The sequence below is a fragment of the Sinocyclocheilus rhinocerous genome, unplaced genomic scaffold (genome assembly GCF_001515625.1).
Source record: "Sinocyclocheilus rhinocerous isolate Xijiao unplaced genomic scaffold, SAMN03320098_v1.1 scaffold148, whole genome shotgun sequence".
Classification (NCBI taxonomy): Eukaryota; Metazoa; Chordata; class Actinopteri; order Cypriniformes; family Cyprinidae; genus Sinocyclocheilus; species Sinocyclocheilus rhinocerous.
Window position 1 is genome coordinate 598,114 of NW_015653472.1, and position 24,408 is coordinate 622,521.

A 24,408-nucleotide genomic window follows, 5' to 3' on the forward strand; every position below is an offset into this window, starting at 1 on the left:
CGTGGACCTGTTGTGCCATGCAGAAGCTCTCAAAGGCCTGCCAATGCTTTACCACGGGAGCTCTGCGTGTACGTGGTGCAGAGGAAACCAGATCTCCCTTGTTAAAGATTCCACAGCAACACTGACTCAGACGATGCAAATTCGGGGTGTGAGATGTGGGTGGGAGATGGTAGCATGGGTGTCAGGATGTCACTGTTTGGATGAGTGGTGTGCTTGTACATGCAGCCCCAGGTGACCCTGTGCTAACTTTGTTGCAGGTTAAAGGGAATAATTCATCTCTGGGCAACCGAGGAAAGGGCTTCAGAGCAGCTTTGATTTTGGGGCTGTTTTACCCTGCTGGGAAGCCGATAGGTGTGTTTTGGAACATGATGGCAGCAGCAGCTGGATATTAGGTTTGTTGCCTGTCCGAGATGGTCTAGGAGTATCAATGATGTGCTAGAAACCAGCTACCATTTTCCAAAACACATTGGCTGTGTCTGAAATCGCATGCTCTATGCTCTATACTTCTTTTAAATAAGTAGTTACTTTGCGACTATTAAAAAAGTATGTTCTGTTTAGTATGAATGTGTGCAGTATGTTGTCATTGTCATATGACCTACCAGTGTCACTGCCATTCACAAATCCTCTCTTGTGGCTTCATGGGATAGTAAAGTGTCTATTGGATGCACACTTCAGAATCTCGCAGTAAATAGTAGGTAATTCAGTGATTTTTGCTTATTGTTTAATGAATGCTGTGAATTTGGACATACTTTTTTTCGCCTGCTATATAGTAACGAAGTATGCAGTTTTGGATGCAGGCAGCCATCTACAAGCTTCAGCCACATTTTTCCAGCAGGTTATAATGTGTGTGGACAGACTACAAATTTTTTTGGTCATCTGGAATGAGCGTGACCAAATGACAAGTGTTGCTGCTTTTCCATGGTGCTTTTCCTTCTTCCTTTTTTTTCATTCCCTCTCACGGGCTGTTAGAGGTTTGTCCGCTGTCAGTCCGGGCCCCCGCGGGGCAGTGCAATAAACAGATCAATACAGCGGGCCTGTGCACATTAATATCTGACGCGGTGCCTCCGACCCGATCACTCAGGCCCACACGCCAGCCTCGGAAATGGCCGCCAGGTCCCGAGGGAACCGTCTAATTAAAAAAGGGCCAGAGGAGAGAGGGAGCGAGAAATGAGACTGAGGGAGAGGAAGAGAGGGAGGCATGCAGGATGGATTTTCTATTTAACACCCTTTCATTAGAGAGTGTACGCTTCCTGTTGTGACCCTGTTAGTTTGACAATGTTGGGAGATGGTCTGGGCTGGTCTAACATCATAGATTTAAGAGGGAGACCAGCGGCTCACTTACATTTCAGTCATGTTATCTCAAAAAACTTAAGTCATAATTATTCATTTATAGTCATATATAGTATTCATATATTTACTAGCTTTATTTTATTGCCTTTTACATTCAAGCACGTCTTGCACTGTTTTATGCTACGAACATGAATGATACCTCAAATTGAGTTTATTTTAATGAAATATCTTATATTTGTCAATAAACAATATGTTTCACCTGCATTTACACTCATATATGTCCCATAATTGCTCAGTGCTTAATTGGGAGGTTCATGATGAACTGTGGAGAAGTAACTCTGAAATAGATGACCTTGGTTTTTCTTAAACAGATCATAAGATTCATATTTGAGGTGGAGTATGAAGTCTTGCCTGTGTGCCGGTTAACATATCCTGCTCTGGGACTCTTGGACTGAATCTTTCAGTGTTGGTTCAGAGCTAGACTGACAGATTTGGCGCTGACAACACAGACCGGATGAGATTCTCAATTTAACTGGTCTGTTCCTTCCATTCACAGAGCTGCTGCGTGTGCGTCAGGAAGCCATGGCTGCCATTAGAAACTCGGGAGGAATGGAAGCCCACATCCCCACTGCAGGCAGCTCCTCCAGCCAGCGGCGTAAGCAGGGCCTTCCTCAACACAGAGACGCACACTTCCCTGAGCGGTAATGCACACGCACAACATCATATTCTCTGGAATCTCTCTTTTGCATGCTTTTGAACTAAAATGTCAGATTGTAAACTAAATGTTTGTTCAGTCTGTCACATTAGTCTCTCCTCCTTTTGCTCTTACATATTACAGCCCAACATGGTGTCCTAACCAGACATGACAACATGTTTTAGTGACTAGCATCTAACACTATCACAACTAAAAAGAATATATTTGATGTTTACTGTAAAATTATGTGGCGAAAGATTTTGGGCCAACGAGATTTCACAGTAGATGGCTTTACCTAGTCCGACAAAATATTCTATCCCTTGTTACTTGTTACGCTGTCAGCTCGTTTAAGGAAAACTTAAGAGATCACTTGGACAGTGGCTGAAACCTTTCTTGACTCTAGATTGTAGTGTAAAAGTGGATGAGATGTAAGTGCGTGTGTGTGTGCATGTGTTTGGCTGATAAATGCCCTTCTGCTGAATGGAAACCTCTGAGGCACACTTTAAGACCACGGATACAGGAAAAAATGCTAAGCTTTAAAATAACATGAATATTTTACATTAATAATGAAGCCAACATCCGACTCTACTGAATACTGCATGCACGTTGGAGTGGGTGACTGCCTGCCGAAGAGAAAAGAGGGAAAAACTGAATTATGCACCAAAGTAACGGAAGAGTGAAAAGGGAGGGGAAAATGGAAGTTGGCGTTAAGGCCACGGAAAGAATAGAAAATCCACTTAATGGGATACGCCAGCGGGTGTGATCTCTGCGTATGACCTCCTCGCAACCCTGTTCGATTTGATCTTGTCGGGAGGCATTTATAGGGCTTAGGACCAAACGGGTCGCTAGGACAACACATGCCGTTCTCCCTCCCTGCAAGTTTTCTCCCCCCGAATCTCTCTCCTTCTCCCTCTCTCCTCATCTCAGCAAGGCCACTGTGCTTGCGGCACTCCCCTCCGCCTCCAAACAAAGCCCGGGCAGCGGGAGTAGGCAGGTAATTGCTTGTCGATTATTTATGTGGCGCGGGAAGCTGGAGGATCGATAATGGGCCGGCGAGGCGGTAGGGAGGAAGTGAATTGGGAGGGGTCGCCCAGCGTGGGTGGGGGAACTCTATTCGGTTCCTGGCCCAGCACAGCATCATGTCAGGAGCTCAGCGTGCAGCTTTGACCAGCCAGCCGCCGCAGCTCCGCCAGCTCAATGTATATGTATATATGACCTGGATGTTTGGGTGGGCTATAAGCTTTTATCACAGACTGTGTGGCATTGCAAACCCTCTAAAGCATCGACAGAGAGGCCACCAGGCTAAAACGGTAAGCCGGAAGCCATTCCTCAAGCTCACCTTTCTATCAACTCCATAATTGATTATCTGATGCCCATTAGTGGCTATTGTTAAAAACAAATCATTACCAAGATCAATAGTCCTGCAGCCACGGCCAGCCATTTGTCTGGGTTTAAATGGCAGATTGCATTTAGGGAATCTGCAAGGCAAATCCTAATGTGTTTGGCATGTGGGGCAGCACAAGCAACAGACAGTGGTCTGGGGTGGGGGGCGGTGGGTGAGCAAGAGCCTTATGCATTTTAATGTGCTTCCTGTGCAAATGTGTTCCCGCCTCAAGTCAAGGCGAGGCGGGCACGGTGCGGCAAGCGGCTAATCCCCCGGCTCCTCTCATTAAGGGCCATCCTGTCAGCTCCGCTCTACTTTTCTCTCTCTTTTTCTCTTCTGACCAGTTTGGTGCTCTGCCTCCGCCTTTACACACACACACACAAATACACACACACATATACACACACACATATGCACAACACTCCACACAGCCATTGCTTTCAGGCAGGGAGCGACGCCGCTGCCACTCTGACAGGTCGTCACACATGAGCGAACACAAGTGGCGTCTACTTGCCCTACTGCCAGCTAGGTTGCGAGAGAGCTAGAGAGAGATCGACAGATAGAGAAAAGGAGAGACGGGGCAGGGTGGAGGAACGGAGGCAGTTCTCAAAAGATGTAGAGGTAATTAAGCTGGTAAACTGAGAAGCAGTCTGTGTGCTGGAAATAAATGTAACACATTTTTAAAGCTGCCTTGTGCAATTTCTTTTAAATTTAAAATACTTCCCTCTATCTTTACTTAAAGGATTAGTTCACCTAAAATTGAAAATAGTCGTCATTTACTTCATGCGTTTCAAATCTATGATTTTTTTTAAATCTGTGAAACACAAAAGAAGATATTCTGAAGAATGTTTCAGTTGTTTTGTTCATACAGTGAAAGTAAATGGGGTACTAACACAGAGACATTTTTTAAAATATCAATGTCATGTCAATTCTATCAGTGAGAGCATTCAAATTTGGGGGTAAATCTCTTTATTGAGCAGAGAAATGTTAACCAAAAAGCAGTTTAAAAAACCTGTTTGGAAACATTTTCGTAACTTCACCTGGTGCCACTAGTCACACACTGCAGCTTTTAATTTACATTTTGAGTATTATATGTGCGAATACACATTAAAGCTTAATCATAGTCCCTGCTATCCACCATATCTTTCTGTTTTTTCCTTGCTCTCTACCCCATTTTTCTTTTTCTGTAAGCCAAAGACCCAGAGTGAAACGGTTAATGCTTGCCTCATTCCAAAATTGCTTCCTATAAAAGGAGAAGCACGTCTGCCGGGCACGTCTCCCCATGATTACAGCTAATTACTATCGAGCGGACGCCTCGCGGCCCCAGTCATGCAGCTTTAATTGACCGTTATTCATCTGTGGGCCGCGCAGAGTTTGGCAGGCCTGGCCAGCGCCGCCCGGGCTAATTGTGAGGCCTGAGGGATTAGGCCAGGTGATTACACACTTCACAGTGTAATTACATAAGCATGGCTGGGCTGCCGGCCCGACTCCCGGCCCCAAGGTCACGCGTTGCCTTCTTCCAGATTAATTGGAGCTGCCACAAAAGTGCGAGACACCGGCGGAAAGCGGTTATACGATTAGCATTAACATTTCAACAGCCGCCCAATCGATCGATGATTACCCCCCTTTGTGTCTCTCCACACCTTCCTCCACCCCTCCGTCCACACAAACACACACCTTTTCCATGTCTCCCTCTGTTTTTTAGATTTCTTTTGTTTTTGCTCTAGGAAGACACACAAGGGTTATTTAGCTATGAAATGACGTAAAACCTAAGTAGAGCACAGCAAAATGTGGCTTCTCTCCTCATTTCAGATGTTTTTTTCCCCGTCTCTTCTGTTTGGATGTTTATGTTTGTGTTGTGCTGCGTTGCTCTGTCTTTCTCCCCCTGGAGCAAGCGTTGCTCAGTCACAAGTACAAAGCAACCGCGCTGTTCTTTCACTTGCTTTAGGCACATTGGGTTTCATTTATATTTATGCATGTGTGAGCGTGTGTTTTTGGGGGCTTGGTGAGGAGTTGTTGTAAATGGAGGGGATTGCATTGGCAGAGGAGCAGTCAGAAGCTTTAAAAAGACACTGCAGGATCTGCCTGGATTTCAACACCTCACCACTAGCAGTCATAGTACACGTCTTCATATTTTTCCCCTCCTTCCTTTTCTCTCATTTTCCTTCTCCCCCGCCGGGGCTCAATAAAGGCGGCCGCTGTATTGTGTACGAACAGCCTGTGTTCTCCGTCCTCTACAAAAGGAGAAAAATATAATTGAGGCTACGCGACACGCCACCTTTTTATTGGCTGAATACGGCAGAGAGAGACAGGAAGAGGAGGGGGATGTATGTATGTGTGTGTTGGGGTGGAAGAGGAAGAACTGTTAATTAGTGGGTGCTTCAGCCTGTAGCCCGGGCGAGGCTGGGGGGCCGCCCCAGCTGTCGGAGTATGACATGCTCTTATTGTGCATTCAGGCCTCATTACCAGAGTGGCAGGGCCGCAGAGCAAGAGGGAGGGAGCAAGAGCGGATACAAACAGTGCCGCTATCCGCAGCATGACAGGACTGATGAGGGGCTACGGTGGCTCGCATGCACTGGAGGGAGTGATAAAAATAACTGATGGAAGAAAATGCAACATTACTATTACACCACACAGCCATATTGTATTAGACTTTGGAAACCTGTATTGTTAGTATACCTCCACGTTGCAGTAACAGATTGTTGGAAACGTGTTCATTACCATAATGTTGCATAACTGTGAACCACACTCCTTCAAAAACTTGAATCATTAGCATAACGCCACATAGCCATATTGAACTGTTGGAAATCTGTATTGTTAGCATATCACAACACAGCTAAAACAGACTGTTGAAAATCTGTATCATTAACAGTCTGGTACAGATGTACAGTATTATGGTAAAGAACCTGCATACCACCACAGTTGTACCAAACTGTTAAAAAACCCTGTATCATTACCATAACACCACACATCAAGAAAGTGCATGTAATTAACAATTTACTAAAGTCAACATGACATGACCGTGTTTACTTACATATGTTCTTTGTCTTATTGTGAGTGATTCATGTGTGCACGTTATTCCAAAGAAAGAAAAAAAGATCTTTGCAATCTAAATCTACATTTCATACATTTTTGTGTTTCACTTTGTAATAAAAAATAAAATGGTTTGTAAACACGGTTTCACGATGACTTTAAGCAGGTTGCTAAAGGTACACATCCCGTGCCAGTAAGAAAAAGCAATAGAAGTTGTGAACACTGTACCAATACTGTTGCAGTGCTAGTCATGTGCGATGGAGACTGTAAAACAGTAGCAGTTGGTTAATGATGGTGTGTTTTTTGTTTGTGTACACAGAGACATATCGCACCCTCCTCCATTGCTGTCCCCGCAGAATGCTCCTCACATTGCTCTGGGGCCTCACCTGCGTCCCCCGTTCCTGGGCATGCCTTCTGCCCTCTGCCAAGCCCCAGGTGAGCTAGCTCTGCCAGATGTAACACACCCTCACATTAACTCATTTAACCTGGGAGTTTCTTTCATGTGTTATGGGTTGTTTTCCACCCATATATACACATTCAAGAAAGGTCTCTGATAAATCTATTTATATTTAGATTTGTATATATACATCTCACATTTACAGTAGCCCCAAAAATAATTTACACACACTTAAAAATATACTTATTTAACAAAATATCAAATACTGTGTCATACAGTATTTTTTAAATGAATATAGCACAAGTGGACTTTTTAAACCATAATCTTTCAAAAAAGATGTTTGTTAGGTTTGAAATTATACAGAAATAGATATTGATCAACATTAATGCAAAAGTATTGAGACACTTTCTGGTGGTCAAACGTTAGTGTAACATGTCCATAGTTAATGTCATGAACTATACCTGTGTTACTGGGACACCTGTGTGAACTTGAGAAGAGCTGACTTCGTATATCCACTAAAAATGACCTTGAGACCAGTTGGTTAAAAGTAATGGCAAAAATGGCTCAAAGCAAAAAAAGGTTTAGCATCATTTATTTGGAGCAACTGTATTGATCACTATGTTGAATAATGTGTATAATCTGTGAACACTAGATGTATATTGTGTATAGATAATGTGTTTCTTATTTTGCCATTGTAGGTTATGGTTTCCTACAGCCAGCTCAGGCAGAGATGTTCGCCCGTCAACAGGAGATTCTTCGTAAACAGAACCTTGCTAGGTAATGTTGTAGAGCTGCACAGAAAAATGTGTCTTAGACTCTTATTAAAACTGGTGTTTGAGCAACTGCTTTTACTATAGCAAAAGATAAGTGTTAATTGATGATGCACACGAATACTGTGTGGAATTTCATATTATGTAATGGTTGCAAGCTTTTCTCAGGAAATGTTTATTTGAGTTGCAGCGTGTCTTTCTGATCGTGGATTGTTCCACCAGGTTGGAAATGTCTGCTGAACTGTTGAGACAGAAGGAGCTAGAGAACCTCCACAGGCAGCGACTGCTGGTGGACCCGCTGGGCCTGCATCCTGGGCTCTCTGCAGAACACCCTGCCTTGCGCAGCCTGCAAGAAATCCCAGAGGGCCACCCACTCCGAGAAGAACTCAATCGCCGCAACGCCATGCTGGTTTTGCGGCACACCAACACCCCATTACTCTCCCTCAACCACCAGGGGGCAGCAGCAGGCATTTCCTCTAAAGACCTTAGCAACAGGAAGAGCTTGAGGAAAGGAGGACCACTCAGAGGGGACCAACAAGGGGGTTCAGCTGAGACTAAAGAGATGCTCGGGGAGGGCTGTGCACGGGACGGAGAAACAGAGGGACAAGATGAAGACATGAAAGACTTTGAGAATGATGCAGAGGTTGGGGAAGACAGGCCTGAGAGGCTTTCCAAAGTTGACGGACATGGTCTCGGTTCAGAGGTGTGCCAAGGCAAGGATGTGACCAAGTCTAGTGAAGCAGTGAAAGAGCTGGGGGAGGGGTCAGGAAGGCTCAGTGCTCCTTGTAGCTCCACTGGCCAAGAGTCCCCAACCCACCACCTCTTCACATCAGGACTGAGCAAGAGTGAGGCCAAATACCTGCCACCAGGAATCCCACCCTTACCTGGACAAACACTGCCCTTCACCTTTCCATACACCAGCCCTTACTTTCACACTGGTGAGTTTACAGCTGTTTAAAATCCATATAACAAAATCCAGTCACATCCAATAAGAGGTACTGTATTTTAGAGACATTTAGAGACAATTTTCATATTTAAAACTCCTCCGATTCCAGTTCAGCAACTCACCCAATGCACTCCTTATTTGAAAGAAACATACACAGCACTAGTGCTAGTGACACCATATGCCTGCTCCTCAACTTTAACAATCTGTAAAATCTGGAGTTCAAATAGTATTCCTTGTCCTCAAAGAGACAGAAAGAGTGAGCGAGAAAGAGTGAGCGAGAGAGTTAGAGAAACTGAGAAATTGAGCCCAGAGTGCAAGCAAGCCCAGAGCAAGTTTTAATGAAAATGAGGCTCCTAATGAGGAAGTGACCAGCTCAGAGAGAGGCTGAACTAACCCTCCTCAGGCATTCTAGCAAATACAGAACATGCAACATTTTGGCTCACACACAAAAATGCACCAGTATACCAACATACAAGTCTCATCGTACCATTGATAGGATGAGACAGAAAGCAAACAAGACAGCTATGGACACAAACAAAACTTCTTAAAAAAACAGTTCACCCACAAACTAAAATTATGTCATTGTTTACTGACAAAATTAATTATTTACCATAACATGCAGGTTTTTCTTGTCCCTATAAATGAAGTGTATGGCATTCATAGCTGTTAGGCTCTATAAAGAACAAAAAAAATACTATAAAGCACCATAAAAGAAGTCAGGAACATATAGTTGGGGTTGTTCCTCAAAGTTACTTTCACAAACAGGTACTTTCACTGGTACATTTTGGCGCTTGACAGCCACGATCATCATCCACTTTTGTTGAATGGAAAAAAATAGCCTGAACAATATCTTTTAGATATCAACATCAAAGAAGCATACAAGGTTTAGCCAGTAAAGGCAAGTAGCTGAAGTGTTTGTCCCCACCTAACTTGAATGAGTGCAGAGCAACCTCGACCATCTGAAACACATTACCTGCTCCAGCTGAGAGACCTCCCCCAGGAAGGGGCCCTGTCGCTGACCTTTACTAAACTCTGTAATAGGCAGGGTCAATAACAGAGCGGTGTGTAGGCGCAAGCGTGCGTGTAAGGGGATGGGGCCTTCTGTCTCTAATGATTTCTGCTTCCTCTCGGCCCGGCGGGCCCACAGGCACCATGGGAGGTCTTTTCGTGGACGGAGAAGAGGCGGGAGCAGCCGAGGACATCAGCAAGTGGAGTGTGGAGGAGGTGTGCAGCTTCATCAGCAGCCTAGCAGGCTGTGGGGAGTATACACAGGTGAGGACAAGAGCAGGAGCAGAGCGTTGGACGCCTCCTCTCCTCCCCCTGCCTTTAAAAGGGGCTACTGGAGACATACTGTACAGCACAGAATGAAGATCACGTGCTGCAATTTGTAGACAAGAACATTAGACCAGAATAGCTTGATTTAGATGTTTCTAGAGTGCACTTAAAAAAGTTAGAAGGCCGCTCTGCGCTGCTCTTATCTTTCTCACTCACAGCTCTGTCTCACACATCTCACCATACTGGATGTTGGTCTGTCGCATGCACAACGCATCGCCAAAACCCCACCGTCGACTGCAGCGCACCTCATTTCACTGCAAATGCTGAGTGTGCATGAGCCTCCCCGTGGAATGAGAGTCACATGAATTGTGTGCATGTGGAGTGAATTGGTGAATGTTCATCAACATCATCTGAAGCCAAGTTATCTATTTCAGGTCTTCAGAGAGCAGGCCATTGACGGCGAGACTCTGCCACTGCTGACGGAAGACCACTTGCTCAACAACATGGGATTGAAACTAGGGCCTGCCCTCAAGATCCGCTCTCAGGTAAAGAAAAGACCTGCTGTCAAATCCTGCTCCTGTAGGGCCCTTGTCCTGTAGAGTTTCATGCAGACCTTACTAGAAATTGAGTAGCTGATTCAGGTGGGTTTAAATAGCTGTAAATAGGGCATAGCTAAACTCTACAGGACAATAGCACTCCAGGAGAATGACTGTACCGAGGACAAGAAGTTGCAATAATAGTGGGCAAATATACCATAGAGAAAGTGTGGGCAACTGTCCTCACTGTCCTTCAGAATTTAGCTCCAACCCTAATCAAATGCACATGAACAAGCTAATCAAGGTCTTCAGGATTACAGGTGAGTTTGATCAGGGCTGGAGCTAAACCCTGCAGAACCGGACTTGAGCTGCCCATCCCTGCCATAGGGCAAAGGTGTACTATCCTGCTTCTTGAGGGCCACCTTCCTGAGTTTAGCTTAAACCTTAATTAAACACACATGAACATGCTAATCAATGTCTTCAGGATCACTGAGCAACATCTGGGCAGGTGCGGTGGATAAGGTTGGATCTAAACTTTGCACTGAAGTGGCCCAACAAGAACAGGAGTCTACACTCTTGACGTAGAGTCTCCAAATGTGGTTCCCCCAGTAACTGCATACAGTACCAGGGGGGCCCCACAAGATGGTCTGTAATAAATGACCAGATTAGAACTTCTGGCCAGAAGGTATTTGTAATTTTTACACCTGCGGGTCCACTTTCATTATCTTAGCCCACGGCCCCAATAACCTATAAATAGGACCACCCCTTTTGTCTTTGTTTCTTCATGTGTAATCACATTTCTATATTCAGTAATCTAAACAGACATGAAAGCAATCATCTTGTATCACTGCTACTGTACATCCTTGTGCACTTCCTGTTGGGTGTACAGTGTGAGGAATAACACTGGCATGTGGCTGCTTTCCTCAGGTGGCACGACGTATTGGCAGAATATTCTACATGACCAGCTTCCCGCTGGCCCTCCCGCTGCCGCCATCTGCTCTGCGCCCCACAGACAGAGACCCCCTGCCCACCGAGACCCGCCCTCCTTCTACCGGCAGCACTTCCTCCCCATTCAGCCTGCCCCCTCCTGCCTGCCGCGCCTCCCCCAAACAGGAGAACGGAAACCCCTCCTCAGCGGGAGCTTACGACTCCACTAAACCTCCCTCGTAGAATTGGCCATTAAAACTCTTGACTGCTTCTCCATATGGCAGAGGCAGTGCTTCAGGGAGGAGGTAAAAACGGAGAGAGGACATAAAGGGGGCCCTCTTTGAACTATTCTTTCCTTCCTCTTACCCCCTTTACTCTCCCTCCCAAAATAAAAAGCAAACTTGAGGACCTTTATACAGAGGCACTTAATCTTTTTAGGAAAAGTGTGGAGAAATGTGCAGAAAGAAGAGACACTGAAGAAACGACACGGGCTAAAACAGCTCCACCCTTTGCAGTGGCTGTGTGAAAGCCAAAATCCAAAGATGTGCAAATAGGGACGAGACAGGAAGCGTTAGAGTGTGCGAGAGATGAACGTGAGCAGACAGCTGCTCTTAAACAGCATGCCAGAAGGACGGGAGATGCATCCAGTGAATGTATGAGGTACACATACGACATTCTTTTGTGTCAGATGTTGTAGGAAAGCAACATCCAACGCTGCGATGAACTCTTGTGGTACCTAACAATCTCGGGGAGCGGTGAACTTCGAAAGAGACTCTTTTTTTCTGCTTTCACGCCAACTCCTTCTCCTCCAACTTCCAGCCGTTTTAAATTCTCAGGAAGTTGGTTTCACTTCGAAAGACTAAGTCCTCCAAAGAGGAGTAAATATAAGAACAGGATGGAACTCATTTGCAGTCTTGACCAGTGCAACTATGCATTCCACAGTCCAAAACCAAAGATGGATGGATGTGGAATTTTCAAACGAGATCTAGCGTTGATCTCACCCGTGACGAAAAAAGGTACACATATAAGAGAACTAAACTAAAGAAAGTGGAATGGAAAAGGACCTAAAAAAGAGAGACGTGTAAAGCACTTAGACTTCCTGTGACCAAAAGCCATCAGCCAAAGCAATGGCCCAAACTCTCACCCGACAAACATCTGGGCCCGTTTTAGTTTCACGACCCCACGAAAAAAAAAAGAGCATTAGGGAAGGATGTACATCCCTCCTGATGCCAGTCTATAGATGGATTAATGCCATTGTGAGGTCACACTTACTGCTGTGGGAAAGACATGTTATCCTGAATTGTACAGAAACATGCTCAAGATGAGAATATACTGAAGATGAAATAAGTGGTACGTTTTGTTAAATGTAGTTGCACGAGTTAAAAATCTTTATTACTGAACAAAATGTGACTGGCTGACTCGGTGGTACTTTTGTTCATCTTTTTCTGTTTGCTGTGTATTCCAGTTGTAATAATCATGAGCCCCAATCTTAAATACCACTTCAGCATATAAATGAGAGAAAAAAAAATATTTATAAGGATTTGTTTGCTGTAGTTAGAACAACGAAATATTAAATTGTCCTTAAAATTGATCCCAAAGAACAATACTTTTCTCTTTGTTGCAGGGAAATGGAAGGCACAAAGCTCTTTATGCAAATCTTTGAAATTGTTTTTCTTTTTAAATATGTAAACAGTTAAAATCGTCTCTAGATTTCCCATCAATGTTTTGTCTTCATCCTATTTTTCTATTCTCTGCTGGGTGAAATAAATCCTATTGAAAACTTGCAGATGCACGTTCCTCTTTTTTTTTGTCTGAGTAATGTTTATTTCCAAACTCCTCCACAGTAGGGCAGGGTGTGGCGGCCCCAGTGGATGGTAAATCCCCTGGTTAGGGGAGGGAGTGTGTGGAAGGGGGGAGCAGGGTTCAGGTCAACAACAGCTGTCAGAGCGTCAAGTTCAGTCACAGGCCAGGGCCCCTGTGGCCCCTGCCTAACCCAAAGAACAACTGACTCTCAGGGACGTCCGCCATTCGCCCCTTAAAAAAAATCTTTTTACCGCACATGTGACTGTCAGCGCCAGGTGCTGCATGTAACTGTGCTCCAAGTGATAGACGAGTAAACCTGTTACCCAGACTTGCACAAACACAGGCATGATGCATGCGGCAGCTCTAGTGCAAACTGAATTTACTCTAATGCAGCCCAGCTGTTCAGTCACGGTGGCCTGAATTTAACGTTGCTTGACGTTCTGAATGGCACCTCAAGCTGGGAGTGATGGAAAGAACAGAACACAAAATATGTGTGCTCATACTCCCATTATGCAACAGGAAAGATGCTTCAGCCATCAACAACAGCTGTCACACGCAGTTGTGAGCATAAGAGAGGATAAAGGAATAAAATGGTTACCATTTACTGACCCTTTGAGGTGTTCCAAACCTTTGACTTTCTTTCATGAAACACAGTGTCCAGCACAATTACAGTCAATGAGAACTTTAAAAAGGATGCAGCAACACTATAAAAGTTGTTCATATGTGTGCTATATTCAAAGTCTTCTTCTGACGTCTTATGTTAGGTTTGAGACAGACCTAAATTAGTCATTGTCTGTGAATAGTCTTCCTCTCCAGTGAACTGCATCAGTCAGTTGAACTCGAGAACGAGATCAGTCTAATTCCTAAACAAATCATTCAGACTTGTGAACTGGATAAAACAACTTAATTTAAACGAGTCAAAAAAATTTTTTTGAATAAGCACAATTTTAATTTTTTTGACTATTCTAGCAGAGTAGTCTTTCTTAACCAATTTCCTACAGCACCACTAGAGCCGTGTGGAGTTCTGGCAGCTTAAATGCTGCTTTAAAACATTTAGAAAAAGCCAAGCGGTTTCAGAAAGTGACGTGAAAGCACTGAAGGGGAGAGATGTTTTGGCGAGAGAACAGGCTGCTCTCTGTTTTCCTCTCTTCCTCTCTCCCCACCTGGCAGTGGATGATGCGAGCGTTTGGCAGCCTGGTGCTCAGGGCCGACCCCGTGCTTCCACCTCACGCCTCTGGCCTAACCATTCACCACCTCTAACACAAGCAGTGCCCTCGGCACAACAATGCAACATCTCCGAATACTGAGGTGAAAAAGATTTTAGTTTTAAAACCTTTTTAAGACCTTTAAAACCTTTTTAAAGCCTTTAGTTTTAAAACAAAGTTCAGATTTCAGAGTTTTTAATAAGGTCTTTAATTTGACAACCTTATGAAGTGTTAGATTAATTTGTTTTGTTTCAGACTTTATAAAATAGAATGGTGCAAAAAACGAAACGTAGTTACTACAACAGGGGCTGTACATGGCTCTTAAAGGAACAGTTCACCTAAAACATTTAATTTCTTGGTGAGCTTTCCTTTAATAACAGTATAAATCATGTTTGGATGTGAAATAGGAAAGTCCCTCTGATGTAACTTTACTCCTGTGACTTTAGTCCTGATCAGAGAGCTCCAGGTCCTCAACCATATCTTCATCTCCCTCAGCCACCACCTTCAGCTCTGTGCTCAACATCTTCTTTGGTGTTTTGCCTTTAGAAGACGAGGGCTTCTTCTGGTCACCATCTGAGACAATGGCAAAAATTGGGAAAAGATATATGACATGCTACATACAGTTAAGACGATTGAAAAATATGAGCAAAATTATGTTGAAAACATAAACAGAGGAGATTCCTCGGACATGCAATATAGTGAATATCTATCCCTACAGAGCCAATCCTAGCGCATTACAGAAACATATAATCACCTGAATCATCCTCCTCAGAGTCATCTACATCCTCTTCATCGCTCAGGTCTGAGAGATCCTCACGGCCTTCATCATCCTCATCAGAGCCACCCTGTTCTTCTGTACAGAAAATCAGATAATGTCTTCAGAACAACATTCATTTGCATTTCTCCAAATGCCCTTACAGATCTTACAGATACCGAGGAAAGGTGAACATATTGATTACATTTGCATTTTAATCTCAACATAAAAACTGAAATGGGCCATTCCTTATTCATTGGTGCATGTTAATCCCAATAAATAAGTTTGTCTTCATAGCTTTAAACTTTCAAAATTAGTGATGAGCAAAAATTGACATCCAAAATTATTCTGAGAAAAAAAAAAGGTTTTGTCTGAAATTGTTTTAAAGGGCTGAAGTTATTGACCAAAACAGTGACTTTAAATGTTACTCAAAAGAAATATGTTTGTCTTCAAAACCTTAAACCTTCAAAATTAGTGATGTACCAAAAGTTTGACAATCAAAAATATTCAGAAAAAGTGTAAAAAAGAAGAAAAAAAAAGTGATGTTTAATTAGTGCTTCTCCGATGGTTCATCTTGACTATCAGCATCTATTTCGTATACACACAACATGGATAAACTACAACAGGTTAACATGTTGGCTGTGTTGAGGCAAGCTAGGTTGATAACATTGATTTCTCTCTTTTTTATTTTTTTATTTTGATGAACCAATATCGATTCTTAAACCCCAAGATCTTTTTTTAGTCTATGCTGTTTTCAGTTGTTTTTAGTTTTCATTAAAGGGGTCATATGATGCGATTTCAAGTTTTCCTTTCTCTTTGGAGTGTTACAAGCTGATTGTGCATAGATAAGATCCCTGAAGTTGCAAAGACTAAAGTCTCAAAACCAAAGAGATATTCTTTATCAAAGTTAAGACTCTGCCACGCCCCCCTAAAACGGCTCATTCTAACACGCCCCCACATATCTACCCCACTATGTGGAAATATTTGCATAATCCCGCCGCAAATGTGCACGCAAAGAAAGAAGGCATGGTTTCAGTAACCGCAGTTAGTGTAGAAGCAGCATGTCAGGGAGACGCTGTGTGTTTCAGTGCGAAAGCAAAAGCACTTTATTTGGATCACTTACAACAGAACAGCAATGCATTTTATGGACGACCGTTTCGTGAACCTAGGAGAGGAGGTAATTCTGACTTTGCTATGACAATCTGGCGCTTCTGAATCAGCTACTGTTTTGTTATTAGTTTAAGTATTTGCTATTGACTGTTCAAATGCATAGAGGACCTACAATAATGTACAGTATTTGAAAAATAATGTGTTTTTTGAACATTAAAGCATGTCAACATATTCTGTTACACCAAATACACAAAATAATGATCTTTAAAAAAAGCATCATATGACCCCTTTAACAAAACTTGACTAAGCAATATTTCTAGCATGTCTTTGTAATTATTTTGTTGTTCGTCTTTAATATACTTGATTGATTGGTTGATTGAGTTTGTGATAAGCAGCACCTGTTATGTGACTCTCCACCTGGAGATTATTGGACTTTTTTTTTTTTGATTCTTGTGAGAAGTGTTATTGTATGAGTCACTGAAGAAGGCTTGTTGCCAAAACGTCTGATTGTTCTGTTGCAAAATAAAAAAGAAACTATAATTTATTAAGAACAAAGCGAGTGCGGGTCCTTTATTTGAAAGTGATGTTACTCAATCAGTACATTTACATGGACAACAATACTTCGATTTTAATACAATTAAGACAATACTCTGATTAAGAATCTACCATGTAAACAGATTTTTGATTACCTTAATCCGGCTAAAGTCATAATCGAAGTAAACACTAATCGAATTATGACATGTGGAGTATTCCATATGTTTATACGTGAAATTCCAGAGGGGATGTCGGATGGCGTCGTGTGGTGATGTAATGACGTGTGCCATTAATCGAACTATGTACTATTAACATGTAAAACGGGAACATGAAAGAAATATTCTAAAATCAACTCATGTAAACACCTTAATCATAATATTGTCTTATTTAGAATAAGGTAAATAATTAGATTACTGATGTCCATGTAAACGTAGTCATTGATCCATGCACCCAAAACTAAAGTTGAGCATATTTTTATACAACTCAGTTTTAATTTAATTGTTGATTATTAAATTAATTTGATTAACTGAATTAAATGTGTGGGTTTTTTTTTGTTTTGACTAAAACAAACAAAAAAAAAAACATTTCAGTGCATCACTAGTCAAAATTCAATTAATTGGTCTGCCTCTGAAATGTCTTTTTTTCCACTGACATCACAAACTCCTCTTCTCACTCTGTAAGTGAATACTACGTTTTATAATATAACAACATTTTCAAGACCATCTGTGAACATGAATTCCCATTAAACACACTCAACAGAAAGAGCTTGAATGATTCTAGTGGAAGCGTTCGTCTAGAGACTCGACTACGCCACAGCTGACCTACCCATGCTGCTCACGCATAGGTTACTATTTACATGACAAAAATAGAGGCTAGCTTCTGACGGCAATTTAGCCTTCCTAATCCAGAGGTGTGTGTGGGAGTGTCTCGTGCTCTCTGAAGAGGACGGGTTTGAAATCCCTGAGCTTTGAAGAAGGATTTGATTAGATGCTGCCTGGGAGGTGAATGGCAGCACAGACACCTCCCCAGCCAGACACCCTCCACCCTAATTACCCAGCACACACTGGAGCCAGCCAGAGGGGGAGCCGAGCTTAACAACAGGCGCACACCTTGCTGCTGAGACGAGCCTCATGCATCTTAATATAACCGGCGACCGGCTGACCGGAGAGTTCAGAGAGGGTACAGAAAGTCCACCAGGAGCACGAGGCAAAGACTTTAACGACTGCCTGTGGGCTGATCAATACAGTGAAAATGTAAGAGGGGAACAAAAAATCAAAGACACAATCTACATGTTGCTCTGAGCACTGAAAACAGCCATGACACAGAAACACTGAAGATGAGGGTTTACAAAATCTCCACTTTAAGATGGAGAAACCTCAAGCCAAGTCTTTGAGAGCGTTGAAAGCATCACGATCTGGCACACTGCAGCGACAACAAAAGAAACACGACTCAAGAATATTAATGGGCCAAAAGCAGACCAACCCAGCAGGTAGTGAAGCACACCAAAACTTCAGAGACAAACAAACTAGAAGTTGGGAAAAGTCATCAGACTACCTCAAAATAGTGACAGCAATGGATACAGCACATTAATTGGACAATATTGGGCAATTTGAGTTTATTAGAGCTTGAGTTTGAATAAAATTATGAACCGATTGCAATCTGTTTCTCTCTTTCCTACTGAGGTGGATGAATGAACTATTAATTTTAAAAGTGTATGGAATTACAGAAAAATAATCAATGATTGGAGTCAGTAAGATTTTTAAATGTTTTTGAAAGAATTGTCTTTTGCTCAACAAAGGCTTTATTTATTGATCAAAGATAGTTAAAACAGTAATATTGTGAAAATTTATTCAAATAACTTTTGTATTTTAATATAATATAGATATAATTTTTGTAACATTATTTATTTACTGTACTTTTGATCAATTTAATGTGTCCTTACTGAACAAAAGTATAAATTTGTTTAAAAAAAAAAATCTGACCCCAAATTTCTAAATCCTTTATTTTTTAATTTGTGAAATTAAATGTGCAAAAGGGTTTATATATATATAAAAAAAGTAATAATAATATTACTAAAAATGGATATTACTACTATAAAAATATATATTTCTAAAATATAATGGACATTCTCTGTTTTCATGTTTTAAATCAAATATTGGGCACATTAAGCTAGCTAAATTGTATTTATATTTGTATTATACTGCCCATCAGCAATTAAGTTAACCAAGTTAACCTTCCTCAAACTCCAAACAAACTCCAGCACCAGTTGTGCTGTCAGATATTACAGTCAGATCCTGTAATAGCCTAGCATCCAGGGTATGGACAAGTAAATATTAGTATGTCATGTAGTAGTCTCTTCCTTCCACTTCCACCCTCGTCCTTTCCTATCCTCTTTCTCACTACAGCGACGACTCTTACGGTCATACCAGCCGCTTATACTAAATCTCTGCCATGTGACTGCCATAAAACCAAAAGCAGAAGTGAAAATGTCTTAATCAAAAGTGTTGAAAAGTGATATTATTTGTTGGTTCGGTAAAGGAGTAAAAAAGAACAACAAATCAACAACAAACAAGGGCTTTTTGTTTGACAATATGCAACCGGGACCACAAATTAATATATTAGAGGTCATGTGACTGTGTTCTTTGGGTCCAAGCGCTGGAGGTATGGGGCCAGTTAAGCCATGTGGTGAAGGAGCGGCCACTAACATCTTTCCAAGCAAATGTTTTGAATTACAAACCCCCACTGGGATCCAAGTATGCAAAAAGAAAAAGCTTCCTGTAAGAGAGAACGGAGTAAAAGAGAGCGAGAGACAGAATGAGAGAGAGGTAGGGACTCCACACAATGAGCACCAGATGTAAAAAAAAGAAAAGAAAAAAACTTCCTCTCGCCTCCCACCTCTATGGGACCTTTTCTGTGGCTGTCGGCCTGTCGGCTCATGGGCGGGAGGAGTGGGAGAGTGTGGCATGTGTCCGACATATGACCCAGCACACAACTCCAGATATAGAGTTAGAGGAGAGGCAAGTGCACGTCTGACAGCTGACCTGCCCTCCACTGAGATTCATTCACACAGAGAGAGAGAGTGAGAGAAAACGAGCACCGATGTTGGACTCACACATCTGAAATGGATTTATTTTGTGCATTTTTTTGTTTTTGTGTTAACTGTCATATAATTGTTAATTGTTTTTGAATTATGTTATACTGTTTTCTGTTTTTATGCAAATGCTTCTAAATATTCAGTATCAACATCAAATATGTTTTTATTTAAATTTTTCAAAGCCAACATGAAATCAAAATGATCTGCACATATTATTGGAATATATCAAGAATATTTATCTTTATATACAATCTTTCATCAAAATGATTAACCTTGCTCCACCTCTAAAAAAAAAAAACTTTTCCCTTCAGCTGACATCATCAAGCACTCTTATTTTTCAGCCCCTCCCGTCTAATCCTGTCATATAGAGACTACTTTTACAATCAGTTGAATAAAGTCCCTTAAAAGTTGTCCCTTAAAATGTGCTTAAAAAGGCACACAAGATGTAAATGAGTTTTTTCAATTGAACAGATTTGGAGAAGTTCAGCATTACATCACTTGCTCACCAATGGATCCTCTGCACTGAATGGGTGCCGTCAGAATGAGTTCAAACAGCTGATAAAAATGTCACAATAATCCATAAGTAATGCAAGTAATTCACAAACTGCATATCTGTAATTAGTCAATTTACAAATTAAGATGTTTTTAACTTCAAATTGTTGCTTTTGCCTAAAATACGAGTCCTTTATCCATATTTCCAATATTGTTTTCTCCAGCTTAAAGTTAAAATGCCTTAATGGCGGATTTGTGTCTTACAAACACGAAGCTTTTCACTTCACAAGGAGTTAACTGATAAGACTGGTGTCATGTGGATTATTGTGATGATTTTATCAGCTGTTTGGACTCTCTGACGGCACCCATTCACTGCAGAGGATCCACTGGCGAGCAAGTGATGTAATGCTACATTTCTCCAAATCTGTTCGATGAAGAAACAAACTCATCTACATCTTGGAGGAAAAATTTCCAACAAAATTTGGGTGAACTATTCCTTGCTATATCCTTCCTATATTTGTAAGCATTGCCATAAAACAGAGCTAAAATAAAGTTGCACTTCAATAGATCTGTTGAGTTTATACTTTCTGTTTCAGAACTCATCTCTGAGATGAGAATCTTCTGACAGCGCAAAGCAATGAACTACAGCCTCCCAGTGACAAAGAAAGGCATTACAGGAAAACAAAACTCTAGGAAATCTTTCCCATTGGATGTTTAACAAGTAGTTTATATAGTAATTTGGTTTATACATTAGTTGCAATACAGGAACAGGGTAATATATATTAACATGAAGCCTTACCTTTGGATTTGAACAGGTCGTCATCATCGTCGTCACTATCTGACTCAAAAAGACCCTTGAACTCCTTGTTGGCTTTCTTCTCTTCAGCCTTCTTGCGTTTGATCTCAGGGAGATTCAAGTCCTCCATCTAAATTAAAAAGCGATGAGAAGGGAAAAAAAAAGATCTTTAAATATTGTCATTAATCAAAACCAGCAAAAACATGATCAAAACACTCCAGACATAACATTAATGAGAATATAATACTGATGAAATGCTTCTGTTGTTTCAGATTTAGTTTTAGACTAAATCTGCTTGAGTGGAAGTGTTTTTTTTTTTCTAGTTGATATACAGTACAATGAGCTATTCTGTGAATTTCCTTCCATCTCATTAACATCAGATGTCACAAAATGAGACACTGTTGAGACTGAGTATTCAACCTCTTTTATCTATATATATCTTAATATTACAAAGGATTCAAATTAATATTATATTATCTTCTATTATATTATAAAAGTTATGTTATTCTCCACTAAAAACATAATGGGACATAAGTATGTGTGTGTGTTGATGGAGGAAGTGGCAGAGGCAGTAGAAGCAGGAGGGAGGCAGTGGTAATCAGATCTGAGCGTGGGGACTCGGTGGATCAAAGCCTGGGACGCAGCCCTGAGCGCTATAATGCTCTTCCTGTAGCACTAGCCCTGCCGCCTCCTCCGCCAATCTGCCGCTTCCTAGACGCCAACACTCCGCCTGGTGTCATCTCCATTATCTCCCCATGGACACGCTCCAGCTCCACACATACACGAACACACACAGTTGGTGCTTTCACAGAACCAGCACTACAGTTTTCACAAAGATGATCACATCTGTGCATTTCATATAAGACTGGCATTAAAATAGCACTGGGATAAACAGCCATCTCGATATATATAATCCAAATAATGAGATCAAACTATAGCGTTGTAATGACGCTCTCACTGGTAAAACACGAAGAATCGGTCTAAATCCAGCTTCCTCTGAAAGGTGTGGTCGGGATTATTTGGGTCTATTGGTGATCATGGCTGTGGTTTTGGCATTTTTACCCTTTCTTTTCCAGAGATCTCCAGCTGAATCTCCTTTTCACGAAGTTTCTTCCACTGGCTGTAATATTTAGTGAGTGGAGTGCCTTCCTCTGCTACCTGCTTCTCCCAAGCTGCCTGTAAACACACCAAAATAAACACACAATGAATGTTACTGCATGTTCACCCATAGGAGAGCTAAACAAAAGGGATCTCAATACACATTCTCAACAAAATAAAGCCATAAATTTACTCAAAAAGTGCAATTGTTAGACATGGAGTACACACAGGCCTGCTCTGTTATTGTGGATCAATAACCCCCCCCCCAAAAAAAAAAAACAGCAGGTCTGGAACATCTCAGAAAACAAAAAGATTGTAGGGTCTTTCACTATACTCTAAAGTGTATTAATGAAGTATCAGGCCAATCGTATCGGACCAAGAAGTGACCCTTGGTGCACACCTTTTCTCTGAAACAGCAAAACTAAGTAGCTAACAGAAGGAAAAAGGGGCAGGGGAGGGTGTAAGAGAGTGAATCCCTGCCAGCCTTTCCTTAAAGGTCTTTGTGGATGATATTGATCAGGTAAAATGAGATTAGTTGGCCTCCAAATTCAATAGACCATAATAAATCTCAACTTCAGTCTACCGTTAGCTAAACTTATTTATAACAATTTGTAGTGGTTTGTAGGATACTGAAAACGATCAAAGCTAGAAAATGGCGCAATATGCGCCTTCCTTGATGCAACAGACCCAAACAAAGCTAACAGATGTGTACATGAGCAGCGAGGATGAGCTTCCCGCCAAACTGGGGGCTTCATCCTTTAAAGCATCTGTTCAACTACTGCTGTGCACATTCTGGAAGGAAATCCTGATGCGATCACTTCTTGCACTACTGTGCTGAGGCTAAAATGATCCGCAAGAAAGATGCAACATTTAAGACATCGCAACCGTCAGTACACGTTCCCAACACATTAAGCTTTGGTGTTCAAGCAGGTGACAGAATTTTACGTTTAAAAGTGGTGATTTGGTGTTGCTTTCTAACAACCAATATAATAATTAACAAATAATAAATAAAATAACGGGCCATATAGTGTGACACTTATTATTTAACCTATGTAAGGGTATAATAAATGTATCTAAATACATGTATGTATTATGAGAGAGAAAGAGAGACAAAGCAAGAAAGAAACTATTAAAAAACATTTTTAATTAAAATAAAACTAAACTAAACGAAAATTTGAAATATAGCCTTTGCAACTAACTGAAATAAGTTTAAGTACTACAATTACTAACTCAAATAAAACTAATTGGAAATAAAAATAAATTTAGAAATATGTCAAATAAAAAATAAAAATGACTAAAAATAAAAAAGCTAATTCAAAATACTGATAAAAAAAAATAACACTAGGTAGAAAGGTATGTAGATATTTAACCTCTGTGTGAAGTGTGGTAGTATTGAGCTGATGGAGGCACAGGTACGACACAAATATCTGTCTTTATGGTTGTTGGACTGATCCATGGGGGATGCGGCTTTATGCAGCTGTGCTGGCGGCAGTGCTGGGTGAGAAGTTTGCCATGCCACCCTCGTTACTAAAGGACATCCTTCCCGCTGGCCGGAGCCCAGCGACAGACGCACCCCGGCGTGGTGCCATGCTGTCTGCATGCTCTGCCCTGCTGCATCTCTCCCTACGGCTTAACATTTCACAGAGGAGACACACAGACCCTTCCACCCCTCCTTCATTTCAGTCTTAAATGGCCTTAAATATTTATCAGAAGCACGAGTCAGTCCAGAGACAGCGAGGGGCGGGGAGGAGAGATGAACGGGCTGTGCGTCGGCAGGGGTGACAAATGAGAACGGAGATGGAGATGAATGGAGCAGAGATCTCACCCCAGAGAGGAAGCAACTTCTCACCTTCTCACAACCTTCACCCCTGCCGTCCCTTCATTTTTTCTTCCCACCAACCTCGTCATTATCATCCCAGTCAGCACCACGTTTATTACTGTTAAAGGGGTCATATGATGCGATTTCAATTTTTCCTTTCTCTTTGGAGTGTTACAAGCTCTTGGTGCATAAAGAAGATCTGTAAAGTTGCAAAGACTAAAGTCTCAAATCCAAAGAGATATTCTTTATAAAAGTTCAGAGTCAGCCACACCTACCTAAAACGGCTCGTTCTAACACACCCCACATGTCTACGTCACGATGTGAGAAGATTTGCATAACGCCGCCCAAACGTTCACGCAAAGAAAGAAGGCGTAACTTAAAAATATTTGGCTGCACAACTGTTGATAATTCTAATAATAAATCAGCATATTAGAATGATTTCTGAAGATCA

The 24,408-nt window shown here is 41.7% G+C and overlaps 2 protein-coding genes across 6 annotated transcripts in view; one reads left to right on the forward strand and one right to left on the reverse strand.

Moving 5' to 3' along the window:
• Positions 1–13,630, forward strand: part of LOC107716107 (sterile alpha motif domain-containing protein 11-like) — a 61,779-nt gene extending 48,149 nt beyond the window's left edge. The window contains exons 7-13 of one of the 4 annotated variants that reach the window (XM_016522434.1): positions 1,847–1,991; positions 6,721–6,836; positions 7,497–7,575; positions 7,791–8,506; positions 9,662–9,738; positions 10,224–10,334; positions 11,253–13,630. In XM_016522434.1, the coding sequence (XP_016377920.1) occupies positions 1,847–1,991; positions 6,721–6,836; positions 7,497–7,575; positions 7,791–8,506; positions 9,662–9,738; positions 10,224–10,334; positions 11,253–11,495 (1,487 nt within the window). In that variant the 3' untranslated portion in view covers positions 11,496–13,630. Of the gene's footprint in view, positions 1–1,846; positions 1,992–6,720; positions 6,837–7,496; positions 7,576–7,790; positions 8,507–9,661; positions 9,787–10,223; positions 10,335–11,252 lie in introns of those variants that run through there. The other 3 variants (XM_016522433.1, XM_016522436.1, XM_016522435.1) reach the window with 3 other exon arrangements.
• An 814-nt stretch (positions 13,631–14,444) lies between these two features.
• The window catches only part of LOC107716108 (nucleolar complex protein 2 homolog), a 36,726-nt gene continuing 26,762 nt past the window's right edge, over positions 14,445–24,408 (reverse strand). For both annotated transcript variants that reach the window (XM_016522438.1, XM_016522437.1), the window contains exons 16-19: positions 22,103–22,216; positions 21,044–21,170; positions 15,015–15,113; positions 14,445–14,833 (exon numbers count right to left, since the gene is read on the reverse strand). In XM_016522438.1, the coding sequence (XP_016377924.1) occupies positions 14,703–14,833; positions 15,015–15,113; positions 21,044–21,170; positions 22,103–22,216 (471 nt within the window). In that variant the 3' untranslated portion in view covers positions 14,445–14,702. The remainder of the gene's footprint in view (positions 14,834–15,014; positions 15,114–21,043; positions 21,171–22,102; positions 22,217–24,408) is intronic.